This window comes from Bubalus bubalis, chromosome 5, assembly GCF_019923935.1.
Source record: "Bubalus bubalis isolate 160015118507 breed Murrah chromosome 5, NDDB_SH_1, whole genome shotgun sequence".
In the NCBI taxonomy this organism is placed as follows: Eukaryota; Metazoa; Chordata; class Mammalia; order Artiodactyla; family Bovidae; genus Bubalus; species Bubalus bubalis.
In genome coordinates, this window is record NC_059161.1 from 112,781,637 (window position 1) to 112,802,116 (window position 20,480).

Sequence of the window (20,480 nt, forward strand, 5' to 3'; positions counted from 1 at the left end):
CTCCACCCAGCTGATGACCTTCTTCTCCTCCAGCCCCCATGAACCAGAGCTCACTTGGCCAGCCTTGAGAAGCTGGAACGTCCTGGTAGCTTTGAGAGAATCTGTCCTTCCCAACTGAGTGCTGGCAAGTCTGTGAGGGAGAATTTTCTGGGAGGACCAGCAGCTGTGCCGTTTATCCCGGCATGATACCTTGCAGAGTTGAGTCAGTCAAACCCTTCATCAAAGCCTGAACTCACATGGTCTGCTTTGTCAATCATTCATTCATTCCATTAATAGGTATTTAGTGCCTCCTGTTGCAGGATTAGACTTCCCAGGTGGCGCTAGTGGTAAAGAACCTGCCTGCCAATGCAGGAGACATAAGGGACACAGGTTCCATCCCTGGGTCGGGAAGATTCCCTGGAGGAGGGCATGGCTGCCCACTCTAGTATTCTTGCCTGGAGAATCCCATGGACAGAAGAGCCTGGTGGGCTACAATCCACGGGGTCACAAAGAGTCGGACACAACTGAGGTGACTTAGCAGGCACGCAGCACACTGCAGGGCTAATGATGGGATGGAGGATAAAACAGCTAACATCCCTGCTCTCATGGAAGACACACAAAATATAAAGGGAAGCGACTAGAGTCGAAGAGTCGATGGTGGGAGTCTCGGGGGAGATACCTCCTAAGTAAGACCCTTGATACTCGTGTCTTAGGTTTGACAGTGGAATCCTGCCCTTAGTCCAGCCCCAGCCTCTCCTGAGCACACAGCTCTTCCAGCCGCTGAGCTGTAGAGAGACCATTGCTTTGGGTAAGATCAGTTATGGGCAGGAAAGGAGCCTGGCTTGAGCACACAGCCCCACAGACCCTTGTGGTCAGAGAGTTCCTAAATGAACTCGAACTTTGGGGGCTGGGATCTGTTTACTCTTGGCACACTGGGATTTCCTGTTTCTAAGAAAATGGGCTTAGATGCTCAGCTGCACTAACCAAACAACATGTTGACGCAAATGAATCTGAAACTTGCCAGCTCCAGACTCTCTAGAAGGTCAGATTTGGGAATGAGGCGTTCGGGTGACTTTCCAAACCCTGAGTTCCAAATCAGATGACTCAGACTAGGTATTTATTGGGGGTGTGGTTGGGGGGGGGTGCTCCTTTCCAACCCTTCCAAACTGAACTCCTGCCAAGTGGCCTTCAGGTCAGAGACTCCCTGATCATCTTAGAGGGAGCATGGGGTGGGGGGACCTTTCCCCTGTCCACAGCTGGCGTTAGAAGCGGGTATCCCAAGTAGCTTAGCTGGGATGCTCTGAAAGATCCAGCCCCAGCATCCCATCTGCCTGAAATGATCACCATGAGCTGATTCCTTTGAGCCCTGGGAAGCTCGTGTCAAAATGCAACTTACTCATTGACATGACTGTCTGAGCCAACCTTAGCAAGGTCCTGTGAATATGGCAAATCTGGCAAGTTTTGACAGGGCGTGGGGGAGGGCAGGACAGGAGATGATGTCCAGGATGCTTCTCAGAGAAGCCCAACCCAGAGAAGGGAGCGCAGGATGGGGATATTCAGACACGGAGCATAACAGTCTAGGGACACCAGTTTGATTGAGTGTAGACTCCAGAAAGCCCCATGACCCACCTGGCTACAGGTGGCCCTCATTTGGGACATTCTATCTCTTCTCTGTGGCCCCTAGACTCCAGCACACCTTGCAGAGCTGTACCTGATGAAGCTTCTGGGAGAAGCGCTTTCTCTGCTGGGAAAGATTTCACAGTTTTATCAATATTTGAACCAAGGGACTAAGTAGTGTGGCTTTACATATGAAAGTCCAACTGTATGAGTTGTTGTTGTTCCTTCTTCAGTCGCTAAGTCGTGTCTGACTCTTTGTGACCCCATGGATGGCACGCTACAGGCTTCTCTGTCCTTCACCATCTCTCAAGAGTCTACTCAAACTCATGTCCATTGAGTCAGTGATGCCATCCAACCATCTCATCCTCTTGTCACCCTCTTCTCCTCCTGCCCCCAGTCTTTCCCAGCATCAGGATCTTTTCCAGTGAGTCGGCTCTTTGCAAAAGGTAGTCAGTTATTGAAGATTTATTCCATCGCAGAACTTACAGTCATTGAGATATTGCTGGTTACTGCTTCCTGACCAGCGGCTAGTTGGACCAGGTAAAGTTCCCTTGGGAAAACCCATAGTCCAGGGAATGTGAATGCCAATGCACAAAGTCAATACAGGAGCATTATTTTGCATTTTGATCGTGTATTAGGTATTGTGAACCATGGTGGCGGAAGTCTCTGAAGAACCAGGATAAAAACATATCTGCTGACAACTGCATACAAGTTCAAAGTAACAGTGGAACCATGAAAGGGAACAGAGGAATGAGTGGGGGATGAGACAGTGTATGTGGATAAGCCAAAAAGAAAACAGAAGAAAAGGAAAGTCCCTGTGGGTTCAGACTAGTGCAAGAGGGCTTCCTGGAGGAGGTGTGTTGTGATCCAGAAAGGTTCATCTTCATGACTGTCCACATCATTGGAAAATAAAAGGCCGGAATCAATGTCTTTACAAGCGTTGGCGGCCTGTGAGCAATGGTGAGTAGCAATGGCTGTGGGTGATTCTATGGAGCTTGTGCACAAGGGTAGAGATATTTCAGAGGTGGAAATAAAAGAATTGTGTTCCTGGTGCCATCTATGTGCTGAGCACCAGGAGCGGGCATGGTGGGGGAAAGCGAAGGAAGGAAGGAGAATGGGTACAGGAAGACTGCTGGAGATTTCCAAGGAAGGTGTGGATGGAGCCCATTCTTTCTTTCATTAGATTCATCATCAGAGGTGTACTGAGCACCGTGCAGCATTGTGAATGCGGTGATGTGTAAGGTGTGCTTCCTGTCTTTGATAAATTCACAGTGTCCTGATGGACACGGGCAGACTCTGAAGGAAAGCAAGTGCTTTCTTTCACAATACTGTGTACTAAATGTCACAAGAGATCAACTGAAGAAACAACCAACTCTGCTGGAAATAGCTGGGAGAGTTGGGGAGGGCTTCGTGGAGGGCAGCTCATGATGGAGTTGGCTTTTTCAAGTGACTTCGGATTTACCCGGCAGGATATTCCAGGACACTGGTTCGATCCCTGGGTTGGGAAAACCCTGTGGAGAAAGAAATGGCAACCCATTCTAGTATTCTTTCTGGGAAATCCCATGGATAGACGAACCTGGCGGGCTACAGTCTATGGGGTCGCAAAGGGTCAGACATGACTGAGCACGCGCACACACACACACACACATATTCCAGGATGAGGGAGCATGAAGGGAAGAAGGATGTCAGTAAGTGTGCCACATTTACAGGGCAGCGGGCGGGGAAGCTGGAAAGGAGCTTGGGCTTGAACCCCAAAGCTATCACTTTCATATCAGATTCTAGAGAATTTGAATTTTATGTTGTGGCCAACAAAAAAATCAATACTTGTTTTTGTAAGGGAGTCGGATCAGCAATATTCATTCAATTCCATTAACTATGCATTTATAGGGCACCTACTACAAGCAAAACGTACACTGGGCTGGGTATTCCTAGCCCCCAGGGACCCCCTAAATCTGGGGAGGAGCAATGGAGACAGTGAGGAAAAGACCACAAACAACTAATGGAAGATTGTTGAGGAAGAAGCACAGAGGTTCATGGAGGCAGAGATCCCCAGAACCCCACTCAGGCCCGATTCGGAGATTCTACCATTTCTCATTTCTTTCCTTGGTAATTATCCCCAAGACTCACCCTCTTTCCTCCAGGAAAACTTCATTTATTAACCCCAGAAGGAACTGTGGGGTTCAGGTCGGACTGTCAGCAAATGGGGGACTCCCCAAAGCCACTCAGTACAAGTGGCCAGGGCTATGACTCCAGGCTGTGACTCGAGGTGTTTGGTTTAGATAAAAACTATAATTAGCTGCCACAAATGCTGGTGGATGTGGGAGGGGGGATGGGAAGACTTAAATGTGAGTAGTTGTTTCTGGGTTCCTTTATTTCTGGCTCTTCTGGTCTGGAGTCTGTGTTCAGCTAAATCCTTCAGTTTGCATATGCAAAGTAACCCCCTAGGTAGGCTTGAATAGCATCCCCTCCTGGGAAACTCAATCAGGGTCTTCCTGTGCCTTCCTCCTCCTCCTTCCCCTTCTAATCCCAGCTTGCACACCATGCCATATCCACACCCTCTCGTGTCTTCAAGCAATACCAGGGGGCTGGCCGGTCCCCTTCAGATCATAACCCACATCTCGGCCCCTCACACTCACCTGTGACCACAGGCAGGCAGAGGCAGGGGATTCAGACTCACTTCCTCAAATCTACCCTGCGCATGCCTCCAGGGGACTGTCTGAAGAGAAGCCTGCGGGGCTGGCAGAGCAAGGCCCAGCCTGAGCCCAGACCTAGCTATTGCAGTGCCCGGTTTATAGAAAGATAGCTTGTCCTCCCTTTATGTGTTTGCCCTCCTTTTCTTTTTTTTTTTTCTCTTCTTGCTCTCTTTCTGACTGAGTTGCCTCAGCGCTGGTGGTTTCAAAACTAGCAGCTGCAAACTTATGAAGGAAAAAAAAAAAAAACACCAAACCACAAAAACCCGTCTTGTGAAAACCGTGTGTGCCAGTCTAAAAGCGGCAGGCCGTGCGGGAGGAGAGCCTGCTCACGTGTTAGCCGCCAGGGTATGGGGATCACGACTGGGTCTGCACTGAGGCAGGACTTGCAGCATGTCCCGGGCCCGGGGGCATGGGGGACAAGGCAAGAGAGGCCCCTGAAGGAGGGTGGACTCCACGCAGGCTGGGAGCCTGTCAGGAATGACTGTCTCCCTTGGAGGAGATGTTTGAAACAGTCTGGCTTCCCGGATGCAAATCACACCCGCTGTCACCACCACATCACTGGCGTCTTCCTCCCGAAAACCCAAGGTCTGACCTCTATCCTGGGTCCACTCGGGAGCTGGGGAAGCACCTGTACCTGCATCCTGAGTCCCCTTGTCCCCAGCTAACACCCACTCACACTCACCAGTGTGTTCACACCTTTTGGGACCTCCCCTAACCCAGCCTCAAACTCTGACTCTGTTGCTAGTTTCAGCCTGCCACTCAAGGTAAGAAGTAGGAAGGACCTGACAGGAGATCCTCAGACGTTCTTGGAGGAAACTGAGTCCTGGTCTGGCCCAGGTTTGAAAAAAGAAGTCCTCAGAAGTTTCAGGCTGGACAGGAGAGCTCCTTGAGTGAGCTTGACAGGCCTGGGCTACTTCTCCTGCCCAAACTCTACATGACTATCACCTTTGACCAGAACACAGAGGATGCTCAGGTCATTCGGCCAGATCGTTGGGAGATCTGTGGATGGCCAGGCAGGCCACTCATAGACCTACAGACAGAGACCACAGAGGCCACCCCAAGAGGCCCTCGTGGAGCACACCTGTTGCCAAACCCTGTGGGGAAAGACAAAAGAGGGAGGACAAGACACAGCTCAATGCACAAGAGCCCAGTGGACTCCGGTTGTGAAAGCAAGGCAGAGGAATCTAGGGTAAGTGTGTCAGTATTTGAGAAGCAAAGTTGGCGAAGTGATCAGCACTGGGTGGGGTTAATGACAGAAAGCTTCAAGGAGGAAGTAAGTTCTGAGTAGAGGTTGAAGGAGGGGAGGGACAACGGCTGGGCCAGAGGAGGGGGAAGAGGAAGTGTGTCCTGTGGGGGGAGGGGCTGGCCTTTGGGAAGGGTGAATGTGCTCTCCTGCTGGCCCTGGGAGCTGGGCCACTTAGAGTTGGACCACTTGGTGGTCCCACTTAGAGTTGATATCATTTGGATATATATATATATATTTTTTTTTATGGACCATTCTTGAAGTCTGTTGCGTTTATTACAGTATTGCTTGTGTTTTACGTTTTGGTTTTTTGGCCACAAGTCATATGGGATCTTGGTTTCCCAGGTGGCTCAGTGGTGAAGAATCCACCTACCAGTGCAGGAGACTCAGGACATGTGGGTTCGATCCCTGAGCGGGCTATAGGATTGCAAAAGTCGGACACAGCTGAGTGACTAAGTACGTATGCATATGTGGAATCTTAGCTCCCCACCAGGGAATGAACCTGCACCCCCTGCATTTGGAAGGCGAAATCTTAACCACTGGACCACCAGGGAAGTCCCATTTGGTTGTATTCTTAAGGAGGAAGAATAAGATTTATAACAGGCATGCTGTGTAGTGGCAAAGACGTAGACTTGGGAAGAAGCACATTTTAGCATCAGACAGATCTGGGTTCACACCATAGCTCTGCTGCTGATAAGCTGGGGAACCTCCCAAGCTTCACCTTCCTGAACTATAAAATGAGGAAATTGGCAACAATGAAATGAGATGAAATAACTTACACAAAGTGCTTTGTTCTGTACTTGGCCAAGAGCAGCTCCTAAATCGATAGTGGTCAGTAGTATATATTTTATAGCTTACAGTTTAGCAAGGCAGCCACCGAAAACTGTTTAATGTCCCTAGAGTGTCAGGCTTTCAGATTCTTGACGTCGCGTCTCAGCAGGTCAGGCCTGTGTCATCCTTGAGTGGGATGAAGTCAGCCAAGCTTTGGGTGCTGGGTCCACGGCAGTGGTTGTGGACAGGGCTGACCCATCAGCTTCGAACATTGGCCTGCTGCAGCCAGAGGCCTCGAGGCATGGGTTCAAGTCCCGTCTGATTGAGAAGTAGGCACACCCACCCACCTGCACGCATGCTCAGTCGCGTCTGACTCTGCGACTCCGTGGATTGTAGCCCACCAGGCTCCCCTGTCCATGGGATTTCCCAGGCAAGAATACTGGAGTGGGTTATCATTTCCTTCTCTAAGGGTGTTCCCGACCCAGGGGTCAAACCCACATCTCCTGTGTCTCCTGCATTGGCAGGCAGATTCTTTACCCCTGAGCCACCTTGGAAGCCTTTCTAACTGTTTAACAACCAGCTCTCTGATGTTCGTAACCTGTTTCCCTGGTATAAACACTGCCACAGTGGCCAACTGGAAGCTGCCAGTGATACTGAACCTGAATCTGGGGCTGGGAAAAGGCATGTGCGGTGAGGTCTCCCCTCGTAACCCTGGACCAGCGTCTGCCGCCTCCCGTGGCTCCGTCCAGACGCGGAGAAGGACGCCCGTCCTCCGGGCCAGCCTGGTTTTGCTTCTTGTTTGTTTGTTGAGGGTGAGCGTTAAAGGAAGAGAGCATCCCTGCCGTCTCCTCCATCCTCCCCTGGGTAGAAGTAAAGATTGCCTCCCAGGACCCACTTCCCCTTGGGCCACTTCCATCCTGACTAGCAAGTTCACTTTGCTCACAAGCCGAAACAGGACAAAACAAACTGAGGGCTCTCTCCAGCTCTGCTTTAAGAAAGACCAGCAGGTGCAGCCCCCAGTTCTACCACCCTCGTTCTGGGAGCTGCGGTCCTTCCGAGGTGGAGTGGCCACCCTGGAGCAGATGAGGCTTCACGTCCTTTGGGAAGTGCCTGCACCATCTGCCTTCTTCCTCTGAATTATCCAGCAGCATCCAGCACAGGCTTATGGAGCTGCAGGAGATCTTAGGGATGGTCTGGGTGCCCACTGACTGCCGTGAGGGTCGGACGGGGGCGAGCCCCTCAGATGGGGCAGGTCTGTACCCCCCGCTCCCTTTCTGGGCTGTGCTGATGTGCACACATTTTCCTCAACCATTTCTTCCTCATTCCTGTGGTCCCTGCGGGTGTGAACTCCCTCGGGCAAGCCTTCTCTTCTTTGTGTGTTCCCCACAGGCACCCAGCACAGCGCTGGGCAAACCGCTGGACTAACTGATGAATAGATCTGCTCCTATTTGCAATGAAGGAACTGACAGGAGTGGTGGGAAAAGGAATCGGGGCACCTCCCCTGGCAAATTCCATCTTTGGATTCCCTCCTTCAGTTACGAGAAATATTAATATCTTGTTTCTACTCCCTGTTTACCCCAGTGGGCATCACCAACTTCACCTGGATATCAGGTGGGTCTGCACCACCTACACCATGCTGAGGGATACAGCATGCCATGTGAAACCAACCACAGTCAGTGAGCTCCCTAGCTGGGGAGTGGGCTGAGGGGAAAACCCACGACTCCCCAAACCTCTGTTCCAACCACCAGAGCCACGCCTTCTGCCTGCGGCTCTCTCATTCCTCGAGGTGACCCAAGCTGGGCTCCACAGTGACGCAGAGCTGCTGGTGCCCGTCTAGGTCTATAAGCAGCTGGCTGGACTCCTGGGGGATCCTAGTGCACTAGAGACGGGCCGCGTTGCCGCTTACTGCAGCGAGCACCTGCCTTCCACCGGGCCCCTCGCCCTGTGACCCGGTGTGGATGGGGACACAAAGGATGCCTGACCGGGCTCTGCCCAGAGGCCTTATTAGGCTCTGAGTTTAGAAGAAAAGAGGGAGGGGGAGGGATTAATAGAGTGACAGGAAGTGAGCTTATTATATTTATAAACAATGAGCCCATGTTCACATTTCAGGTGTCCTGATTCATCTCGCAGGTGGGAGGGAGGAACTGCTGGCAACCTTTCGCTCGGGGCTCCGGGTTTTGGAACAGGATTTCCTTTGCAAGTTGTTGAAGATCAGATAAAAGTCTTAATCTCAGGCACACACAGCCGCAGGCCTTGGGCCCTGCCACCGTGTGCTCGACTTTCAGTAACGAGACTGAACAATGGTTTGGGCCACGGGACAATTAAAGAGGTGGGAAGAGAAATGGGTGAGGTTGGAGGGATGCGGGGCTTCCTGTGGGAGATGCGGGCCTGCTAAGCAGGAACACTGGCTGCGGTCCAAGCAAGGTCTCTTTTACACCCTTGGCCTCCTTGTACCAAAGAGAAAGTATACAAAAGAGAAACACATCCCTACCGCCTGTGTTTAAAGGATGGAAACGAGAGGCAGTCACTTCTGCTTCTCAAGCTGGTTTCTTCTGAACTGGCTGGAGAGCATGCCCCAACATTAGCTGGGAGGGCTGGGATATGAGGACAACTTGTAAACTTGTAAACAACTTGTAACAACTTGTAAGCATTCTCAGAATGCCTGCACTCAAGGGATGCCCCCCACTTTTTTTCCCCAAAATGCATCATTAACTTCAGCATCTTCTCAGAGCAGGCAGAATCAAGATGTTCAGGGGTCCCTTTATGGAGCGGCACGCTGCTCGGGAGCTCTCTGCTCTACTGACCTCCAAGCTATTCTCATCTTCCAACACAGAGTTCATTCGTGTTGGCCAAGCCAACTAAGTCAGTTTTAGATATAAGGGGTCATAGAAACCTTGATGATCTTGGAATCAGGGTCTGTACTCCGCAGGATTCTTCCTGCTCAGAAGTCCCTCTTGATTCTTACTCTCACCATCTCCATTCTGCCTGCCTTGCATGTCTTTGGTTGTGTGGGGACCGTGCTGAAAACTTCACCCATCCTCGTTCATCTAATCCTCACCACCTCATGATCCCCATCTTATAGATGAAAACCCAGGTCTCAGAAATGTCTCCTAACTTGCCCAAGGTCTGCCAGTGCACACATTAGACCAAAGTACTTCCATTCTTGCTTTGTGGAAACAGTATTTCAGTCACTCCACTGTCCTAATGGGGTTTTCCTGGTGGCTCAGCAATCAAGAATTCGCCTGCCAATGCAGAAGACATGGGTTCGATCCCTGGGTTTGGAAGATCCCTGGAGGAGGAAATGGCAACCCACTCCAGTATTCTTGCCTGGAGAATCCTATGGACAGAGGAGCCTGGCAGGCTACAGCCCATGGGATGGCAAAAGAGTCAGATACCACTGAGCGGCTGAGCATAAGCATGCGCACACACATACACACACATACATTGTCCTAACACTCATCCGGTGTTCATTCAGCGGAGAGAGGAGTGTGGTAAAGGGCAGACCACCACTACTAAAGCCATGGCCCAATTCAAGAATGTACTAGGGAAGGGAAGTCGCTCAGTCGTGTCCGACTCTTAGCGACCCCATGGACTACAGCCTCGAATGTACTAGAAGGCTGATAAATAAGCTGGCCTTCCCAGGAAGCCACTTCCAAAGTGGTGAAGAAGGGCTCTTCTCAGAGGAGAGACCCAGGGTGAGAGGCCTTTCTCCTTCCCTTTGGCCACTCCCATGTGAGGACAGGGGTGACTCCCTGAGACCTGACACCACTGCTGCCGTCTGGACTCTGCCTCTGATAGAGTTCAGGGGGACTAGACCAAGCCTGTGTGATGAATACACCACGAAGTGGGACGGGTGGGGAGTGTGCTTAGTTATTTGCCAGGAGGATGCAGTGGGGAGTGAGGGGAAGTAAAGCCTAATTAGTGAGTTTCAATCTACGGAATCAATGATTTTCCCAGATGGGCTGTATTTAGAGGCTCCTGGAAATCCTGCATTTTTCTACCGCTGGTTCCCATCCTTTCCAAGCCTCGGCTGAATGGATCCGGAAATCCCTTGGGAAAGAAAATGCATGGGTCTGTTCACCTTGAAAATGAAGAAACCAAAGAGGCAAAAGGTCCCTCTTCCTTCTCAGGTGGACTGATTAGTTTTACAAGCACCTGGGAGGCCCCGAGGAAAACGCAAATGCCAAGTCGTCTCCCAGTGAAAAAGCACATAATAATCTGTGCAAAACAGCACCTCTGGATAAACACAATGTGGCTATATATATATATATACTGTGGTCGTTTCCTGTTGCTCTGCAGCTTGTACAGCGAAGTGGGGTGAGGCTGCGGCCATAAGCCGCATGGTGACATGTACATTAGCTGTGCCCTCTGCTTCCGGTGCTGCTGATCGCCCTAGGGGGACCAGCCTGGCACTGCTCAGAGCTGCCCACAGGCAGGGAGCCCCTGAGGTCTGACTTGGGGTGTCTGTCTGTGTCTGTGAGGTGCACTCCCATTCTCCCTGGGTACCAGCAGCCTCTGTGCAGAGAGGTGTCAGTGCACAAAGCGCCGAAGAGCCAGCAGCCAGCATGCATGTCTAACGGACTGCTTGTGTAACTTCTGCACCACGGAACCAGAGGTCTGGGAAGAAAGGGTGGTAACAGATGAGCGGCCCTTGTTCTGTTAAAGGGGCAGCTTCAGTAAAATAAAATAATAAAAAAATCCTTAGTGAGGTTGTATTAAAAATCATTTTGGTGAAACCTAAGGCTCACATCCCATGTGCTAGAAACCCACAATGCCAGGAACAGCAACCATGATTGGACTCTCAGACTGGTCTCTCATCTTAGGAGTTCAAAATGCTTGAGTAGACATCTCCCAGTGTAATTTTGGATTTGCAGACCAGAGTCCCACTTTACTCAGCAGTGAAATGTAGGCACCAAAAATGCAGAGATTGGCCCCACACCTAGAGCAAGTCAGGAGAAGAGACTGGAGTAAAATTCACCAGGACTCACTGTTTTCCATCTGCTAAGCCAGGGATCACCACCCCATTCCCAGGTGCTGCCCCCCTCCTCTTGTGGGAGGTCCAGGATGGAAACTGGCATTTTTCAAAAGTGTCATTTTTTAAGTTTGGCATTTTAAAAATTTTCAGGAAATTCTGTTGTGCAGACAGAATCACCATGGGTCTTAATCACTTGACCTGACATGTTCTACATGAATTGTTAAACTAGAATACTGTAATTTATCAAGGCAGTAAGCAAATATTGAGTGCATACTGTCTGCGGGCTTGATGCTGAGTCTTGGGTACAGAAGTGAACAGATGAGACCAATGATTCTGCTTTAAAGAGTTTTCTAGTGGAGGAGACACTAATCCAAGTTTTGAACAGATAAAGTTTAGTTTTGCACATGTATTTCTAAATATGGTTTGTGTGATGACAACAGGGTGGAGAGAATAACTCAAGGCTGGATGTAAGTTAGTCTGAAGATTCAAAGCAAGACCCTCTGAAGATAGGATATTTACACGTAAATGACAAAGACGGAAAGAAGGACCGTGCATCCTCAGTCTTTCAACACAAAACCAAAGCCAGTTATGATTCTAAGAAGCAACTAGTTACCACAAAAAGAAGAAAAGTGGGGCGGGGTGGGTGGGGGGAGTGGATTGCTGTCTTGAGCTTAAGAGCATTTGTCTTTATTGAGGGAACCATGGCTCCTCCTCCCAGTGGTAGAGGTGGTTTATGGCAGGACAAAAGGGAAAAAATGAAACACAGGGACATAGGGTCCACTGGTAACTCATGATGAAGGTTCTCTTAGGGCACTGATTGCTTCCAGAGTGAGTCTGGGGGATGTTCATAGGTGCTTTATGCAAACAGGAATCTGATCAAATTAGTGTGGGAAGCACTGGCTTATGCACACATCCAGAGGCCCATGTCTCAGGACTTAATCAGATAACCTTACACATGCTGACATAGATCGTGAATCTCTAAGGGGAGGAGAGGGCTGATACAGTCTGCTGTGTTTTCCAAAAATATGTCATGGTGGCACAGTTTTTCCATGAGCACCTAACCAGGTTCTGAAATATGATTCTGCCTAAGACCCTCTTGGGGAGAATAACAGATGGCGAAACCAAGAATCTGGTTCTCTCCATCTAGAATGGTCTTCGCTAGCTTCCTTTTTAACCAACACCTCAAGAGATTTTGAGGCAGCAAATCCAGGAACCATACTTCAAGAAAAGCTAATAGGACTAGAATTCCACGGAGCATCTCCATATCTTTGCTCATTTCCATGACTGGCCTACCTGGCTCTCCTGTGTTCTTTTAAACCTGGTTCATGCTGAGTGGACACAGCTAAGTTATTGGGCCAGGATAGACTTTTTACAAAATCATTTATTTATTTATTTGGCTGTGCTGAATCTTAGTTGAGGCCTGTGGGATCTAGTTCCCCAACCAGGGATCAAATGCATGCTCCCTGCATTGGGAGTACGGGGTCTTAGCCACTAGACCACCAGGGAAGTCCCAGCATAGACTTTTTTGAAAGTAATAATAATAATAAGTAAAATGAGTCACAGACAGCAAATTGACCCTTGGTCTAGAATCTGCTGGGTGTCCCGTGTGGGGTTACAAAGGCCACCATGGTCATTTGGACTCAAGTTGGCAGGAGCATCATGTGTGGTATGAGATGCTGTGCATCAAAAATTCCTGAAGCTGTGCAAATACTGGGTCCATCAGAAGTTTTTTTCTGCAGCATATACCCACCTGCCTTTGTCTGATTAGCTCCATCTCTTTAGCTACCTCCCTTGCTTTCCAAGGAACACAGGTACTCAGAAAGACCCTTCTGGATGCATTCATACGCACAGAAGTTTGTGTCTTTTATTCTCTCCCTTCTATCCTGGCCACCAGAAGGAAACAGGCTGGAGAAATGGGCTCTTTGCAGAGGGTGTGGAATCCCCTGGCCCCTTCTATCTGGGTTGCATTCAGCATCCAGAGGAGTGGGGGGACCAAGCACGTGATCAGACAAGGCTTGTTGCTAGGAGGCAAGGTTCAGATTACTCACCTGGGTCCCAGTAACTCCCCTCCCCCATCCACCAGAGCTCCAAGTACTCCACGGCTGCAGACAGAAAACTCATTCGGTGTTACACTCCGAAAGCATTCCAAAGACCAATGTGCCAGTGATCTGAGTTGGTTAAAAGATAGCCTGGAGATGGGAAGAGGAGATGCAGAAAGAAACGTGAGAAAAATCGTGTTTTCCTGCACATTTAATAGCCCTGCCTTGTCCTCAGAGCAAGCAGCCGAAAAAATTTAGAGAAATCTGTACTTGTGTGTGGTTTCTCAGGTTGGTGCAGTGGTAAAGAATCCGCCTGCCAATACAGGAGACTCAGGTTCGATCCCTGGGTTGGGAAGATCCCCCGGAGGAAAGAAGGGCAACCCACTGCAGTATTCTTGCCTGGAGAATCCCAAAGACAGAGGAGCCTGGCAGGCTGCAGTCCATGGGGTCACAAAGAGTCAGACATGACTGAGCACACGCACACATACATATAAAACTTTTGTGTGAGGCAGGTCTAAAGATGAGTTTTGTGTGAGAACACAGACACAGAACCAGGTTAAAACTTGAGGATGGTTGTGACTGAAACCACAGTGAGAGAAGTACCTTTCCTTCAAGATGACTGCATACTGACTGCTTGTCTTTCTGACCCACACATTCTGCATTTTGGTGTGTTTTGCTTGGTTTGCACTAATCCTTTGGCTGGTGGTCATTTGCTCTTGGAGGCCAGTTTCGCTTCCTGGTTTTGTGAAAATGGCAGTGTGGCCGGTCGCTCGGGCACACTGTATCAGTGCAGGAAGTGTGCAGTTTTAAAATGTCAAAGCCAGCAGCCTCCTGTCCGGTGCCTGCCATCAATCAGCAATGTCTCTGGACCTGCAAGGAGCCTGCTACTAGTTAAAACAGTAACGCACAGACAAAGATCTTGCCTCAAGACTGCCTACCATCTAACCGAGGGCATGATCAAAAGGGAGAGAAAGATGGGATCAACAGAAAAACTAAATGCACTCACTGCTACAGCGTTTTAGGGCAAAGCGTGAGTCAGAGAAACGGCTGCCCATGGGGAGGGCAGGGCGTCTGGGGTCCAGAACATGGGTTCACATTTTTTCACTGATGGTCTGTGTGACCAGAAATGAGGTCTGAGCCTTCCTGTATCTCCCTTTCTTCATCAACAAAATGGGGAGGGGGGTGATAATAGTACCTACCTGTTTGATTTATTCTGGTGATTAAACAAGGTTATAGGTGTGGGAAGCTTCCCAGGTGGCTTAGTGGTAAAGAATTCACCTACCAATGTAGGAGACACTGGTTGGATCCCTGGGTCAGGAAGATTAACCTGGAGAAGGAAATGGCAACCCTCTCTAGTATTATTTCCTGGGAAATCCCATGGACAGAGGAGCCAGGTGGGCTACAGTCCATGGGGTCATAAAGAGTCAGACACAATTTAGGGATTAAACAGCAATAAATAGGTATGGGAAGGCTTCTATTAAGATAAATGCCTTATACTATAAAATTGTCTAAAAGTTCAGTTATTATTATTGCTACAATAACAGCATGGAGGGCAATCAGTCTAGAACATGCATCATCAGCCATTTCCCCTAAAAAGCGAGAGAGGAGTAGAGACTGAGCTGAGTATAGGGATTAAACCAGCCCAGGACTCTGTTCCGGCCCCATCATTCTTTGCTCGGAATTCCTGTATCACTACTGAAAGCTAATCATGGTTACAATTTGTACTGAAAGATTTAAGATGAACTTATCATGTCTAAGATTTGAAGAAATCCAAGAAAAGCATGTACTTCCTAAGATATCACTTGGTTTTAATTTTACGGAGCTACCTTCAATTTAGGAGAATTTTGTGACTGTAAATTTTGTGGTGTAAATTCCATAGAGATCCATTTAATGACTAAAAAATGATCATAGTAATTATGAGTATTATTAAATATCTAGGTAAGAGAGGCAAATATAAGGTGTCCTTATGACATGTATGTGATCGTCATTTCCTAGGTAGCTAGATGGGTTTCCCTGGTATCTCAGTGGTAAAGAATCCACCTGCCAATGCAGGAGACACGGGCTTGACCCCTGAGTGGGCAAGATCCCCTGGAGGAGGGCATGACAACCCACTCCAGTATTCTTGCCTGGAGAATCCCCATGGACAGAGGAGCCTCGTGGGCTACATTCAATGGGGTCACAAAGAGTCTGACACAACTGAAGTGGCTTAGCATAGAGCACACAGGTAGCTAGATGAACCAGGAGACTGTATTTGGCTATGGTTGGAGAATTAATTGTGAAATGCTAATGAATTTCGTAGGCCTTTCTGAGTCTTCTCCTCCCTTATATGCTAGGTCCTGTTGGAAATTCATATGATTCCCACAAACAGAAAATAATATTGAGAATAATTTTTTTTAAATTTTCCTTTAAGGATCTCATGTGCTGGTCTGAGAAATTGTTTAATCCCACTTTAAAGGGAGGACCTTGGGAGGAATAAGACAAAGACCAGTTGAAAGAAGCAGCTAGAATTAGGGACTGGTTGATCCTGAAGATTCCTGATACTAAAATCTCCATTTGGTATCAGAGGCCAAATGTCAGTTCCTCATACATCTCCAAGGAAGCCATCTATATGTTTACGCACTGAGACTGCATTAAGACTGAGACTTTCCTCCTTCAATCCTTCACCCAACCCCACTAAACAGGAAATGCAAACCACTTGAGCTGAACAAGCAACCGCCCCCCCTGGGCCCCACCCCCACCCCACCCAGCATAAGTACTTTGTTCTCTGCTTTCCATTCATTTTGATGAGCTATGTACATTCATTTCATAGATGCAGGGCAATCAGTTAGAAGTTGTTAGAAAAAAGAAGACTGGGTCATAATTCTTATCCTCAGATATCTTGCCTTCAGGAAACTTCCAACCAAAGAGGTCCTGTGAATTGATAAGCTACAGCTTTTGATGGTGGTATTAGCAGCTCTTGATATTTAGAAATTCTTGGGGCACGTACTTGTAGCGGGCACATCACATTTAAAGTTCTGATCGTTGACTTGATATCCTAAATTGGTTTGTCACTTGATTGACTTTGGAGAGGCAGGAACCTGGAGAGACTTCTTGAGACACATCCATTTCAGACACTCCCAAAACATGCCAGGTCCAGATAAAAATCTGCTCTGAAGCTACCTCATCTAAAACCAGAAGCCTATGGCTAATCATCCACCAGTAAACTGTTTACTGACTTTCTGGGACAAATGTTCAGCAAATACTGTATGATCAAAAGACAGCTAGAAAGAATGTTTTGCTTTTTTAAAAAATTCTAGAAGAGACAGATGGTTGCCTATGTGCATTCTTTCTTCTGTAACACTATTTTGCATACATTAAATATTTATAGCTCAATTTTTAGTAGTTTTCCAAATGCATTGTAATTTGTGGGTATCTGAGTGTGTGCAGGTGTGTGTGTGGGGGGGCAGTGAAAAAGACAAGGGCTTCTCGTCATTGGGGGTAGAACCTGACTCAGCACCCCAGACCAGTCCAGCCCAGTCTGAGTTCCAAAGGATGATACTAACCAGATGAGTCCCTCTCCAAGCCCCAAACAAACATATTCTAAAGGACCCATCAGTGTAAAGAACATGGGCATCTGCACTGTACGTGCACACTTAATTCATTAAATAGATGAGGACTTCTGAAAACCCTTAACTGAATTTGTTGAATCTAGCCAGTTTCTTAGTGATGATGGTATGGGGTCTCAGTGGGAGCAGGATATAGAGACAAAGGGAAGGAAAGAGCCCGGGGCCAGCACAGCTCTGTCCCCGCATCTGTAGAGGGAGGGGACCCTCTGATCACCTCCCAACATTATCCTCAGGTCTGTCTGAACTGGGGCTTCCCTGGTGGCTCAGTGGTAAAGAATCTGCCTGAAATGTAGGAGCCATAGGAGACGCAGGTTCAATTCCTGGGTCAGGAAGAGCCCTTGAAGGAGGGCATGACAACCCACTCTAGTATTCTTGCCTGGAGAATCCCATGGACAGAGGAGCCTGGTGGGCTATAGTCAGTGGGGTTGCAAAGAGTCACACAAGACTGAAGCAACTTAGCACATGCACACATGTCTTAACTTGGAGCTGAAAAACCAGACTATGAAGCACAAAGTCAAGTATTCATGAGTGAGATTGGTAGGATAGACATAACCTGGGCCTATTTTGCATTTCTCCAGACTCCCACTACGCCGGCTCACTGGCCTTCTGCGCTGGGCTTCTTCCAGGGTCAGTGATCTTACTCAGTCCTAAATGGGAATCTCATCCAGCACTCCGTCTCCAAACCATGAAGTCAACCATAAACAAGATCTTCCTTTTTTAACCCTTCTTTTCAATTTGATTTTTAGTCAAATAAATAATACAAATACATTATTGGGAAAAAAAAAAGTCAAATAGAGGTAAAGTCAGAGCCCCCTGACTCTGAGGTGAGACCACACCCAGTCTCACTTCCCATCCTAGAAGTGGCCATGGAGGGTTTATTGAGGGCGTAAGATAGATCGTTTGAATGATGCATCACTTTTTCCCGCAGGAAACTTTCTTTTTGGCTGAGTTCCAGTTACTTTTGCTGTGATGTGACTTGTGAGGCTTTTGTGGAGAGTTTACTTTCTATCCAAATGCAGATGGTCTACACTATATGTCTAATGCTGAAGCCTTGGCAGTCAGGTGCAGAACTGCTTAATTGAAGTTTGCGTGGAAATAACTTATTATCTTTATGGAAGTAGATAGCCATCTGTAGTTCCTTAAGTAAAAGACATCTGCACCCTAGAACTTGGGAGCTGGGATGGGTGGCAAACTTCTACCATTGTGCTTCCCATCTTAGTCCTAGTAAGTCATCTCAGTATTTTACTCTAGTGTTGTTATTGTGGTTGTATAATTCTGTAAAAAAAAAAACTTTTTATTTTGTATTGTGGTATAGCCAATTAACAGTTTTGTGATAGTTTCAGGTGAACAGCAAAGGGACTCAGCCAAACATATACATGTATCCATTCTCCACCAAACCCTTCTCCCATCCAGGCTGCCACATAACATTGAGCAGAGTTCCCTGTGAAATACAGTAGGTCCTTGTTGGTTATCCATTTCAAACATAGCAGTGTGTCCATGTCTACCCCAAACTCCCTAACAATCCCTTCCCCCCCATCCCTCCCACCAGAAACCACAAGTCCGTTTCTCTGAGTCTGTGAGTCTCTTTCTGTTTTGTAAGTAAGTTCAACTGTATCACGTGGTTGTATAATTTTTAAGAGAATGTGCTCATGAGGAAGCAAACATGCTCCATGCTACCCTCACTAGCCTCTACCTTCTTGCATTAGGTACCATCTTGACCCACTCCTTCATTTTATGAAAGGAGTTGTGGAAAATCAGAGGAGCGGTCTTTGCCTAAGACCACCATAGCTGATCACTGATAGAGCAGAGGCCAGAGTTCTGGATCCCCTTTTCCAGGGTTCCTTCTACTCTCACCACATCTTCCATATGGGCTTCTTGCTAACATCCGATACTAAAAAGTCAGCCACTACCAATACATGGAAATCTAGGATGGCTCTACCTTTTTTGCATTACTCAAGTGCTGCAAAGTTCAGAGTTCCCCTCTACCCTGGTTCATCCACTACTACCCAAGCTTTCCAAATCCTTCCAGATGCTATGCCCAGGCTCAAGGCCATTCTAATTTCTGAACATCTTCTAGCCACTGAGCCACTGCATGGGATGGAATGAACAGAACCCAGCTTGATAGCCAAAGAAAACCTGGGTTTTCCCCCTGCCCCTACACCTCAAGTTGTGTGGCATTGGACAAACCACACAACCCAGCACAGGCCCACTTTACACACAAACTCTCTGCCCTGCCTTAGAGGGTTGTCATGAGGGCCAGATAGCACAGCGCCTGTAAAAGCGCTTTGGAAAAGAAAATGCTGCAGATAGATTGCCATTATTATCAACGTTTGACTCATCCTCTTATATCCAGGACTGAAAATATTTCTTCCATTGATGTCAGAACAAAACACGTTGAACAAAGCCAAGCCCCAGGGCTGCGTTTCTGCTCTGGAGTCCCCTGTGTTACAGTATCTATGTTGGGCTTTCCAGTGAGTAGACTGAAACCAAACAAAGCAAAACAAAAAAGAAGAAGAAAAAGCAGCAGCAAATACTGCTGGGTTTTGCATTTTCCCTTCTGTTTTCTGATTAGCGTCTCTATGGCCTGTGAGCACAGAGAGAACCTCAAAAGATTGTGTTCGCTGTGGATAAGCACCCAACCCGATGTTTATCAGCACTTATCTCTTGCAAACTCACTCTCTGGAGGCTTCAAAGCAGTGGGGAGATCTCTCAGCCTTGTTCTGAGGGAAGGCGAGCTCCTGCAGGGCTGGGGCTGCAGGTGTGGCTCCACAGCCCTAGCTCCATCCTTGGAACACGGCTCTCTTGTTCCTCCTAGTGCAGAAGAAGGAAGCAGGGGGTTTACCCAATGTTTGAGGATGGGTAGTGGGGTAGAGGGAGCTGCGTAAAAAAAGGAATATTTTTAAACAAGCTCTGAAAGGCTGAAAAAGTAGGTAAAGCTGGGGAGGGGAACGCAGGCTACCTCCACCTACCGACACCCCCCACCCCTGCAACTCCACCTCACCCCCACCCGCCCCAGCCCTTAATCTGCCAAACAACCCATCACACCTTCAAAAGGTGTTTTAACTCCCTTCATCTGCTCCCAGCTCACCATCCCCTACCTCCTTGGCTGCGCCCACTACTCTCAAGGCAGAGCCGTGGTCAGCCGAGGGGGACCCTGGGAGGGAAGGAGGGGGAGAGGGGGAAGGGGAAGGCAGCATTTTATTAGGCTGTTGAATTTGATTTATTAGGGGGGAAAAATCCTTCGCTTGCTTGCCACACAGGTTATTCTCAAAGTGAAAACTCTATTTTACTTTGAAAAAAAAAATGGTGAAAGTGCCTCCAGTTATGAATGGAGCTCTTTGTTACCTTCCAGATCGACAAGACAGACTGTTTGGTTCATGTCTGTGAGCCGGCAGAGAAGTGCGGGGGCCTGGGAGGCAGATGTGGCCTTAATTGCATGGAAATATTAGAAGATCGTTAAGCCATTTTGACAGGATTTCCCTCCTGCTGCAGGAGCAAGGGGCCATGTCTGAGCTGCATCAGGTCTGGCCCGACCCTCTGGCTGCTACGCCTCTTGTC

The 20,480-nt window shown here is 48.3% G+C and overlaps 1 protein-coding gene across 2 annotated transcripts in view; it reads left to right on the plus strand.

Moving 5' to 3' along the window:
• FLI1 (Fli-1 proto-oncogene, ETS transcription factor) overlaps positions 1-20,480 on the plus strand; it is a 133,828-nt gene that overhangs the window by 29,557 nt on the left and 83,791 nt on the right. The window contains exon 1 of one of the 2 annotated variants that reach the window (XM_025286401.3): positions 4,531-5,478. The exons of the other annotated variant lie outside the window; for it this stretch is intronic. Within the exon in view, the coding sequence (XP_025142186.1) occupies positions 5,224-5,478 (255 nt within the window). The 5' untranslated portion in view covers positions 4,531-5,223. Of the gene's footprint in view, positions 1-4,530; positions 5,479-20,480 lie in introns of those variants that run through there. 2 annotated transcript variants of the gene reach the window in all.